At 39.8% G+C, this 12,678-nt stretch overlaps 1 protein-coding gene across 1 annotated transcript; it reads left to right on the top strand.

The window, feature by feature from the left end:
- Nucleotides 1–11,903: 11,903 nt before the first annotated feature.
- LOC143118285 (NACHT, LRR and PYD domains-containing protein 6-like) lies at nucleotides 11,904–12,672 on the top strand. Its single transcript, XM_076279368.1, has 3 exons — nucleotides 11,904–12,292; nucleotides 12,395–12,478; nucleotides 12,647–12,672. Exons 1-3 carry the CDS (start codon nucleotides 12,037–12,039, stop codon nucleotides 12,670–12,672), a joined length of 366 nt encoding a protein of 121 aa, XP_076135483.1. The 5' UTR covers nucleotides 11,904–12,036.
- The last annotated feature ends 6 nt before the right edge of the window (nucleotides 12,673–12,678 follow it).

Genomic DNA, 12,678 nt, shown 5'->3' with positions numbered 1-12,678 from the left:
TGAACCAGAACTGTAAATGCAATTGATATTTCCTCTACAGTGAAATAATCAATACTTAGATACAGTACAACTAAATTTACATTATTTTTTTTTTACAGCGAATACATAAAATATTCACAGTAACTTACTGGCCAATTGTTGCCAGTAAGTCACTGTACATTTTACGGCAATTTTTTTACAGTGTAGGTTTATTTGCTATTCATTTTCGGTAAACATAGCATTTCCATTAAATGTAGAGCTGGAAAAGTAATGAACTACCGCTGAAAGTTCACAGACACTCTGATTAACTTAAAGAAGTTGAAATTAGATAGGGAAATGCTTCTGTTAGGTTTTATATATAAGATTTTCTAGGGGTGCCAATAATTGTGAGCAACGTGTTGTCATTAAAAATATTTATTTACGAGATTTTCTTTTTTCTCAGAATAAATTTTCTTCCCTTCAAGGGTGGATTTTTCCTTGTTGTTTTCATTGTGAGAGTACAATAAATCACCAAAAGATTATTTTTTATACCTGTTTGTAGTCATACATATATACATATATATATACTTTACATTTGATGTTTGTTAACATTGTTAAATTATGGTGATTCACTAGTCCCCTACAGTATTTTGAAGGTTCTGCATGCATTATTGTAACAGATGGGCTAGGTTATTGGTAAAGTGGTTGAATAGCACACTACCCATGCACACACACATACATGCACACACATGACACGCACACAAACACATAAACACACATACACACACACACACACACCCTCACACACATGCACCCACATATACAAACACACCTACATTCACAAACACACACACAAACACACTCACAAAAAAACACACACAAAAAAAACTAACTGACATGCAGGCACACACACTCAATAAACACACACAGAAGCACACATATACACAAAAACAACCACACACTCTGCACACACTCAATTACAAACACAATAAAAAGGAACAAAGTAGGAAATGAACACAATTTGACAAATGTGACTTATTTTTGTGGAAAAAATGTGCTGGACTGGGCGGCGGTCATATTTTGTACCACTCTGCGGTGCATCTAGTTATATGTTGGTATCGGTAATTACGTAAGGGATAATGTATTGTCCGCCGTTATTTATCGGAAAATAAGTCCCAACAGGATGAACAGGGTAACACAATGTTAACAATGATTTTGCTACTGTTTCGTGGCTTCCGCTGACAACATAAATAGTACACCACACAGACAGAACCTCACAGTTTCAGTTCTTCCGTGGCAATGTCTTACTAGCTGACTTTCACTTTCAATGAAATTCCATCGCAGTAAGCGAACAGACTTCTTGCGGAGTGATATGAAAGACGTCAATTAGAAGCACAAAACCCGTTGGGAAAAACCCAAAAAGGAAAGTCAATGGAGCGTTCTACTAGTATTGTGAAGAGCCATATAGTAGGTGTGATTAGTTCTTTACTGCAGCCAATATACCTGATCCTGTTCTACCAGAAGGCACAGTGTTGGGCCTTGAATTCCAGTCAGAACAATTGAATGAAACTATTGGTGTCGTGGGTGTGTTGTTTTGTATTATCAGCATGTGTGTATGTCTTAAGTTCAGATGCCAGAGTGACACACACACACACACACATTAAATATCCTCTTTAAGATATCTTCTATTTAGTTGAAAAATAGAAATATAACAAATTATGTTTTGGATATGTTCTGAGGGATAGATATACTGTATAGTCACACTGGTCTCTTTAATCTGTCATGTAATTTAACATTTCCTTGTTTTTCTTATATGATGTTAAATATGTTGTTGGACTCGAGCACTTAGAACACTATGTACAAACATACAAGTGTTATATATGCTTAATGTCACCTTCACCAACAAGAACATTTGTGGAGAATGGTTCACATCAGCAGAGCTTTGTCCCTATAGCCATAAGAGCATTAAATACACAAACCCCTTTACAACTTCCCCTTTTTCCCCTCGATGCCTGAAGCTGTCCTACTCTTGGTTGTGTAACTCATATGTCTGTCACTTTCTGAAATAATCAAGTTTTTGTATGCACCCTATGTGGAAACGAATTTCCTCTTCATAGACAAATATAAATGATCTATCAATGTATATGTTGTACCTGGTCCTGTTCTACCACATTGCTCTGGGTTTGGCCTATGTTAGCAAAGGAATCCAGTCAAACCAACGCAAAAGTCAGATTGACTTCAGACTTCATGAACACAGATACACACACAACGCAACGCAAGCACAAACTTTTATTGCCAGACAAAGCCAGTTAATCTGTTGGTGGTATAACCACAAATAAAATGTAAAAGAAATGAGCACCAAAAAAGGAACAAAGTACCACATCGCTTTGGGTTTTCTACGCAATCTTGGAACCTTGAAACTCGGTAAGTAGTGTCATCATTTGCTGAGCTTAAGGGTAGAGTGACCAGTTTGTGTCCCCTTTTCTGGAGGACAGAAGAGAAAACACTGCCACAAAAGGCTTTTTTGAACTAATTTGTGAACGACAGACAGAAACACAATGCAAATTTGCTGTAAACACATCTGAGGCTCTAGAAGAACAAAATCCTGGACGATTTTTAGGTCTCAAAAAGAGGACATGTCTGAAAAACTGGTAAATAAATACCTTTTCTCCTCTGATATGTGTGATACAGACCAGATTTGTGATTAGACAAGATAATGAATTTGTGATTTGTGATAGACAAGATAATGAATTTGATTGAATCAATCCAACAAACCATTCTGCTCCCATTTTTATTGTGCATAGTTCATTCACAGTCTCAATTCTTTGACCATGTCCACACATAGCCAGGTATTTTAAAAAAAACAGAGATTTTACTGTGAACATGATCTCTGTTTCAAACCTGTTGTGGAACTGTATTCATCCTGACCTGAGAAATATTCAGAGCTGCCCCAGCGTTTAGCTTACATTGCCAAATACGTTATTAGGTTATTATCTAGTTATTAGGTTACTAGTCATCTGCTGAGGTATACACACTGTTTAGTCTTACTGGTCTCTCTAATCTGCCAAATCATCTATCATTTCCTTGTTTTTTCTTATATGTTGTTAAAAATGTTGTTGGATACTATATTACATAGAACCCTATGTATGTAAAAATACATGTGAGAGTTATGTACGCTTAAAATGTAACCTTTACCAACAGTAGTAATAGTTGTGAAGAATTGTTCGCCTCAGCAGAGCTTAATACGCCATACGAACATTAAAGGAAAACTCTTTAATATGATGACCCCAGAGTGTAGCACTGTATCTGCCTGGCTGGTCATGCTGTTGGCTGCAGCAACTCGAACTAGGTAGCACCGATTGTTTTTATTTTTTCGCACCAACATTGTGTGACCTCAAGAAACAGATATCTATGTGAAAAATCACCAGAATTCTCCTTTTTATACATTCAATTTCAGACTCTGAAGCACTGATTTTCCCTGGCTATTATATTCTCTGGATGTGTGACTCATTGTGGTTTCATATTGTGGTTATCTGGAATAATCAGGTTTTTAATTGTACCTTCTGTGGAAAAGAGCTTCCTCTTCAAAGATTTATACCCAATCCTGTTCTACCACATTGCTCTGGATTGGGCCCAAGTGTTTTCAAAGAAATCCAGCCAAACCACTGTAATGAGCTCTCGGCTTTAATTTCAGAAATTATAAACACAGACACACACCCCACGACACAAACATTTATTTCCGCAAGCAAAGTGTGACGGGGTGCATACCCACCGTCACGGTAGGGAGGCGCTACCTTTATTATACAAACAGAGACTGAGTAATTGTTACTTGTGTGTGTTTGTCTGACGTGTCTGTGTGTTCAGTTGACCTCCATAGTGTTATAAAATCATTCGTTAACATTGTCATTCATCATACACCTCTGCCGTAATCCCGTAGCTGTTTTAATTAGTCGACATTACCATCTAACATAACGGTGATTTATTACTCGCTAGCAACCACTAACATTACATCCCTCACCGTTTACAACCATTTACCATTCACTTAAAGGATAATTCCGGTGTGATTTTGACCTAAAGTGTTGAAACATGATACCGAGTGTGAACGTATGTCTCATAGTTCATCTCGGCTTGTCCCCTGCACTAAGAAATCTGGCGCTAGTTAGCCGATGCTATAAAATAATCACTGTAGCTAGTAATAACTAGAAAATATTTCTGTGGAAATGCATGGATTCCAGTTGCTTCCGGTAGCAGCAACTGGAATCTATGCATTTCCACAGAATTATTTTTGGAATCTGATCCCTTATCATACCTGTTCATTCGTACTCGTCGCTCGACTTATCGTGACTAAATTCAAGATGGCGGCGAACGGTAAACTTTGTGAAGGTACTGTCTGTATAAATCGTCTTGTAAATAAACTAATAGTGCTTTTTCAAAGTTCTCAATGTCTCGTTTTAAATGTCAAGGCCCTCGGAAGTCTACCAATGAAGTATGGAGCTACTTTGAGCCTCGTAAATGGTGTAAAACAGTGATTTATTTGCATGGTTAGGCCGATGCCCAAGGCACCCCCATCGAAAAACTGTTGGTAGCATCGGCTAACTATCGCCATATTTCTGATTGCAGGGGACAAGCCGAGATGAGCTATGAGACATACGTTCACACTCGGTATCATGTTTCAACACACTTTAGGTCAATATCACACCGGAATTCTCCTTTAACATGTTCGGTTCAAATGACCACACAACACAAATGTCTTTGTCTTAACTGTTCAGTTTATTTAGCTTAATGGATAGATGTGTTATCATAGCGTTGTGTTAGTCTTACCGGTGTCTCATCCTGTTTTGTATAAGAATGTGTACCGCGATTACCGTGTTTAAATTGACGGTGAAACTTCTGGGTCAACAGGAAGTCACCCGAAGTTTTGTGATTTAATATTTTTTACTGTTTAATAAGTTTTGGCTGTCAAAGTGAGCAATCTAGTGAAGTATATTATTTTTATATACAGTATATCTAGTGTAATAGAGGAGTGAAAAATGGCTGTATTAGCTTTTGGTGTTAGTTCACCTGGAACACCCCTGTTATTAAATGTGAATTGGTATGCACCAATTCCAGTGGTGATTTTCTTGGAGTCAATGGGGAGAGCAGTAGGTGGCAGGACGTGAGTCCTTATGCTCTCAACAAAGGTTTGACTTGTTTAAGGTCATTTATTGTTATTGCTGGCTAAACTTATATTTGATTTGACTACCATGTCATTTTTGTTTCAGTTATTGAAAGTATTTTTGTTTCCTTTTTCTTTCTTTTGTTCATTTTATTTATCATATCTATATTGCCAAGCGAGACCACACTCCTACATCTACCCTCAACACAAAGATATCCTTCACAGAGCATTGGGACAGCAAAGATTGCACAGGGCTTTAGATATGATGCTGGAATCTGAATTATGACTTTGGATCAACATTTCTTTTGTACTTTAGTTGACATTAAATTCCAGTAATGGAACAAGCACCACCTCTCTTTGTGCTTTGGGTTTTCTATGTGACCTTGAAACTGGCGTCATCATTTGTTGAGCATAAAGGGCATGGCATTTCCGACAAACTAAACTAAAAAGGCAGGGTTTAAATACCCAAACTGATTGACACAATAAGGGACAGGTGAACAGACAAAAAGGAGGGAAAAGAACAAAGACAGGAAGTTGCCCAAATAAGCTTATCGGCGTGGCACTGGGTACATGACAGCACAAGGCTAGATCAACAAAACAAAACAGAACTGTCATCACATTGAGAGGTAGGGAATGAAGTTTGACTGCCAACCAGAGGCGGACAGAGTACACAGCTTCATTACTTGAGTAAAAGTACAGATACCCTTTGCCAAATTTTACTCAAGTACAAGTAAAAGTACAACAGTCAGATGTCTACTTAAGTAAAAGTACTGAAGTACTTGTTTTTAAAAGTACTTGAGTATCAAGAGTACAAGAGTAGCCTACATTTTTTAAATATTGCATTACTACTGCCACAGTGCTTACATTTATGTACAGAAATGTCATAGAGTTATGAAAAATGTTAATGTTAATATTTTGGAGAATGTAAAAGGAATTGAAAGTAAAATCAAGTCATTTTTATCTTTTTACCATGTTGCCAGGGAAGGGCAGTATTTCTAATACATGTATATAAAATACGTATTTCAAATACAAAATACTATTTTGTAATTAAAACACTTGAAGCGAAAACTATCATTAACTTGTTCAGAAAATTGAAATAGTCTGGCGAGGTGGGGCCACAGGTTGGCACATTCCCGGGATGGACCTGCTGCGTCTTCATCCATTGTTTCGTCCATGGTTTCGTCTCTTATATAAATCTGACCATGGAGTTGTCTTTGGCGGAAAGCTGAAGGTGATTGCTGATAGGCTGTCCCAATCAGTAGCGCCTGCACAATCCAATCACGTTTGAGAGGGAAACAACAAATTGAGGGTTTCCCGAGATTTTTCTTTTTTCCTTTTTTTTAGAAGAAGTAACGGGTACTCACAGTTATGGATAGAAATGTAGTGGAGTAAAGAGTACAATATTTGCCTCTCAAATGTACTTGAGTAAAGTCATGAGTACTCCCCAAAAATGATATTCGAGTAAAGTACAGATCCCTCAAAATTGTACTCAAGTACTGTACTCAAGTAAATGTACTCCGTTACTGTCCGGCTCTGCTGCCAACAGTTCTCTGTCTCCAATGTCATAATTCCACTGAGTGGGGGTGAGTTTGCACTAACCGGAGTAAGGCTTGCCCAGATAGTCGGAAATCTATGACGTAGTCAAAAGCGTATCTCCTTCCCTGGTGGACCTGCATCATCCGGGCATTTTCTCTCCCATGCACAGCACGATCAAAGACCTTCTTCATCTCGTCTGTGAAGGCCCGGTAGTTGAGACAGACTGGAGAGTCTGCGTCTCACACAGCCGTTGCCCATTCTCTTGCACATCCAGTCAGGAGAGTTATTATGACCGCCGCGCAGCAACAATTAAATTAGGCTAATACAGTAGCCAAATCTTAAAATAAAACAACAATATCCACAGAACTTATATTTTAATGAGCTTTTTAACATATATTTTAACCTATAGTTATTATGACCGCCGCGCAGCGAAGCGGCGGTCATATAGGTTTAGTCAGATTTTTTATTCTTTTTCGCATGCCCAAATATCCGTCAAGGATTCCCGGGACACTGAAAGACCGGGGTACACGGAACTTGGTGGGCATGTAACCCCACATGGATAGCATGGAACCATCGTTTTCCGTTTTGATCTGTAGCCCCCCCGCTGGACTGGACCCCCCAAAGGAAGGTAGGGCAGACACAGTTTTCTGTGAATATCTCGAGAACCGTAGGGTTTAGGAGGACCATTTTTTTTTGTATGTTGATCTCAAGGGGCCATGTCAACCCATTCCATAACCACTCATTTCATGTATAGCGCCACCTAGTTAAACACAAAAAAGTAAAAATGAGGTGTTGTAATCGCAGGTATCTGTGACCTAACATAATCAAAACTGCACGAAATTGGAACTGTAGGATCATTATGACACCCTCTGTATGCACGCCAAGTTTTGTGGAATTCCGTTCATGGGGGGCCACACAATAAATTAATTTATGTTACTATACACCAACTGGCCTGTAGGTGGCCGAAGACAGTTTTCTGTGAATATCTCGAGAACCGTAGGGCCTAGGAGGTCCACCTTTTTTATGTATGTTGGTCTTAAGGGGGCATGTCAACCCATCCCATTACCACTTATTTCATGTATAGCGCCACCTAGTTAAAAATTAAAAAGCAAAAAATTAGGTGTTTTCATCACAATATCTCTGGCTGACAAGGTCAAAACTGCACGAAATTAAAAGTGTAGGATCATTATGACACCCTCCGAATGCATGCCAAGTTTTGTGTACTTTCGTTCATGGGGGGCCTTGCAATAAAATAATGTATGTGTACATTTAGTGACGTACACCAACAAGGATTCCCAGGACACTGAAAGACCGGGGTACACAAAACTTGGTGGGCATGTAACCCCACATGGATAGCATGGAACCGTCGTTTTTCGTTTTGATCTGTAGCCCCCCCGCTGGACTGGACCCCCCCGAAAGGAGGGTAGGGCAGACCCAGTTCTCTGTGAATATCTTGAGAACTGTAGGGACTAGGATGACCATTTTTTTCCGTATGTTTGCCTCCAGGGGTCATGTTAACCCATTTCATGTGCACACATGTGCACAAACAGATACACACACACACACACATACATTCACAGTAATCATACGTATAACACATACTCACACAGTAGACATATGTATGCTTGCATGCACAGGCACATATGCAGGCACACACACAAGCACGCACACACACACACACACATACACAGTAATCATACGTATAACACATACTCACACAGTAGACATATGTACGCTTGCATGCACAGGCACATACGCAGGCACACACACAAGCATGCACAGCGCACACACACACACACACACACACAAACATAAGCATGTACATGCCCACATTTCAAGAATTTCTCAGAATTATGAACAGGCAAGATGGAGGTGGGGTTGTATAAAATGAATTTTACATGTGAAATCTATGAACTAATCATGTTTTGGTACTTGTTGTCTAGCATATAACAGTGAGAATTGAGTGTGGATAATGTAATTTAGTGAGACAGTTAGAATCATATAGGCCTTTCAGCGTGATTTATTTTTGTGGAAAAAATGTGCTGGACTGGGCGGCGGTCATCTTTTGTGCCGCTCTGCGGTACATCTAGTTACATATGCAATCTGAGACCGATCAGAGGGGAAGGTGGCGGGCTGCAGCTGGAACACCAGGGAACACTGAGAGGGGAATGATCTGCAGGTTCCCGGCTCCCCAGCATAAAGCTCAGGAGCCGGAAGCCGAGGCTCTCGAACAGGGTTTACAGATGGGCCGGGTGGACTGGGCTGTGGCTGCAGTTGAGACAGAGGTGGAGGCACCAAAGACAGTTGGATCTGCTGCAGCTGGGCAGACATGTCAGTTATGTTGGTCGTCATGGCTTCTAGGGACCTTTGCAAAACATCAAATTGAGGAGCACTCCTTTCCTCTCAATCACAGCTTTCAACTGCTCAAGATCTGCTGATTCCATCTTGGTCAGATCGTACTGTCAGAACACAGATTGGGAATCAAGAGCAGATCCAGTCAAACTCACAGAGAACAAATTTATTTAGCAATAATTCAGACGGCAGGCAAAAACACAGTCCAGGGACAGGCAAAGTTCATAGGCAGACAGGCAGTCAGGCACAGGCAAACAATCCAGACAGGGCAGGCAGAGGACTTGGTCAGAGACAGGCAGAGTTCACAGGCATACAGGCAGTCAGGTTCGGGCAAACAATCCAGACAGAGCAGGCAGAGGACTTGGTCAGAGTTCACAGGCAGGCATGCAGACAGGTTCAGGCAAACAATCCAAAATGACAGGCAGAAGGCTTGGTCAAAAACAGGCAGGGTCAAGAACTGGAAAAAAGTTAGTCTTTCTTACTCACAAATGAAGTCAGGCAACAAACAGCATAAACTGTGACGATCCGACAAACTAAACTAAAAAGGCAGGGTTTAAATACCCAAACTCATTGACACAATAAGGGACAGGTGAACAGACAAAATGGAGGGAAAAGAACAAAGACAGTAAGTTGCCCAAATAAGGTTATGGGTGTGGCACTGGGCACATGACAGCACATGGCTAGATCAACAAAACAAACAAAACAAAGAACTGTCATCACATTGAGAGGTATGGGGAGACAAAAACTAAAGTCAAGGTGAGGATCCTGACACAGATACCTTACAACATACTGCTCACTGATGATTCCCACATAGGGAGGTTTCAAATAATCCATGTTGTATCTCAATATGCCTAGGTCAAAGGATGGCTATATCTTGCACCATATAGGTTAAACTGAAATATTGCATTCAATGATAAACTTATATAACTTATACCACAAGCTCCAATATTTGTGATGTGCACTAAATTTGTGACTTTAACAAGAGGATGACTTTGACTGAATCAGTCAAACCAATCCCAGGTAACATACCCATCTTTGACCCACATGAGTTTTACTTGGGTTGGATGGGTTTCAACTGGGCATGGGCTCAGAGTGGGCTTTTTAATGGGTTGATGCTGGGACCCACATGGGCAACCCAAATGAAAATACATGGGCTCGAAATGGGCTTAACAAACATGGGTACTGCATGCTTCCCAGGTCACATTCTTAAAAGGAAATACAAAATATGTTCAGACCCTTTCCAGTTTTTGATTGTGTTATGTTTATACATGTGTTATTCTTCAGACTCAGACTCAATCTTATAATGGATTCAATTAATTTGTTTCTCATCAATCTACACACAATGCTCCAATACTCCACAAAATAAGTATTCAGACCCTTTGTTATGACACAATTGAGCTCTGGTGCATCCTACTTCTATTAATGGTTCTTGAGATGCTTCTAGAACTTGATTGGAGTCCACCTGTGCACCTGTCCTAAAGGAAGTTGTGTTTGTTTGTGTATATGTGTATATTTAAATTTATTGGCAGATGATTTTGTGCCAAAAAGGGCAGGTAGGTTATAATTTAACCAAGGACCAAACAAAACACACCTTCAGTATTCCACGCATGGTTTCTTTTTTGTTTTGGTGGGCAGGCTGCCCCCTACTTTATTTCCACTTTTGGAGTCTGGGCTGCCTACAGAGACCAGTTTTTACAGTGTACTCAAAGAATGGGCAGATAGCAGTCATGAGGAGATGATTGCTGAATGTGACAAAAATATTATGGACTTGAAATTGCGTAAAATCACTGACTTTCATTCACTGGACATGAAGAGGCATGCATCTGTCTATATAAGGTCTCATAGTTGATGATGTATGTCAGAGTGAAAATCAAGCCACAAGTTTGAGAGAATTGTCCGTAGACCTGCAACAGGATTGTGTCATTACACAGATCTGAGGAAGGATACAAGAACATTTCTGCAGCATTGAAAGTGCCCAATATCACAGTAGCCTCCATCATTCTCAATTAGAAAAGATTTGAAACAACCAACAGTCTTCTTTGATCTGGTATCCCAGCCAACTGTGTATTAAGAGACAAATGATCTTGGTCAGATAGGTAACCAAAGACCCAATGTTCACTATGAGTGAGAAAAGCTTACAGAAGGACAACCAATCAGTGCAGCACCTTTACGGCCAGACGGAAGCCATTTTTGCCGGTAGTCTGCCAAAAAGCACCTGAACGACTCGCAGACCAGATAGATAGATAGATACTTTAATGATCCCCAAGGGGAAATTCAAGGTCTTAGTAGCATACAGACATCACACACAACATTCACTAACAGCAGAAAAAAGTAATTAAAAGTATATAATATAAAAAACACAACTAAGCAATAAGGACAGTAGAAGATAAAGAATATACTAAAATACAAATTATACTAAATAACACTAAATCTAAATCAAGTCTAAAAACAGTATCCACATAGTGGGTGATTAATCATGAGGCACTTGCAATGACTGAGGCAGGGACTAGAAGGGATTAGGGATTAGAAGTAAAATCCTCTGGTCTGATGCAACAAAGATTGAACAATTTGTCCACAATTCCCAACGGTGTGTGTGGAAGAAACCAGGTTGCACTAATGGTTGTCATTCTATAAGGGTTCTCCCATGTCCACAAATGAACTCTCCTGAGGCTCCTGTTACTTGACTCATGTTGCTAATATATGTACACCACAGACATACGGGTAGAAGAATTACCACATTATTTGTGTATTTTTTAAAGAACATATATTTGCCTAGTAGAGATATTGTTGTTACTTTTTGAAATAAATTAGTTGGTTACAGTGAGGTACAGCGAGGAAAGATATTTAATTCATTCATTTATTGATTCCGCCATCCTTTAATGGCACACAGGCAAGACACAGAAATGAACAAGTTCTTCTTCATAGTGCTGAGAATATAAAATAAATGGAGGAAAAAAATCACAGAGGATATAGACTAGAGCCCTACACAACCCCAAGCATCCAGTTTGTAGCAGACTAAACATCTGGACACCACAATGGATGCAGCCCTGAAGGAGTTGCTGAGGAAGATTCTGGACAACTTCTCAAGGGCTGACTTTAAGAGGTTTAAGCACTGCTTACGGGACCAGGCCCTTATCCCATGGAGAAAGCTGGAGAAGGCCGACACAGATGATGCTGTGGACTTGATGGTGCAGAAGTACAGCATGGGAGCTGGGAATGTCATGTTGACCATCTTGCAGAAAATGGAGCACAACCAGTTAGCCATGGACTTGGAGAGGGATCTGGGGAAATGTAAGTAAATTACATAACATTACAATACATTTCTTTCCCTCACTCTCCATCTTTCTTTTTACATTTTATTCCTCATTTTATTCCTCTCTCTCTTTCTCTAAGTGGGAGACCAGCAGTATTCTCCAGGTCTGGTTAGCCCTCTCTCTTGCAGCTTCGATGGAGCGCCCGTGCTACAGCATGGATGGGGTAATGTCACTTTTTCAGACAATATTTCATATACAAGCTCTGGAAAAAACACTGCACATTTTTCTGATTTAGAGACCACGGCAAATTTGTATATGACTTATTCGAATGTCACTCAGCAACCATAGTATGACATCAGAAAAATGTGCAGTGGTCTCTTATTTTTTCCAGAGCTGTATTTTGTGGTTGTATCTTGATGAAGA

Source organism: Alosa pseudoharengus, unplaced genomic scaffold (genome assembly GCF_046254945.1).
Source record: "Alosa pseudoharengus isolate Yale_2024_CS ecotype anadromous, Long Island Sound unplaced genomic scaffold, YU_APseudo_1.1 YU_APseudo_1.1_scf_1, whole genome shotgun sequence".
NCBI lineage: Eukaryota > Metazoa > Chordata > Actinopteri > Clupeiformes > Clupeidae > Alosa > Alosa pseudoharengus.
Note: the sequence above shows the minus strand (reverse complement) of the source record. Positions and strands in the feature narration are given on the sequence as shown.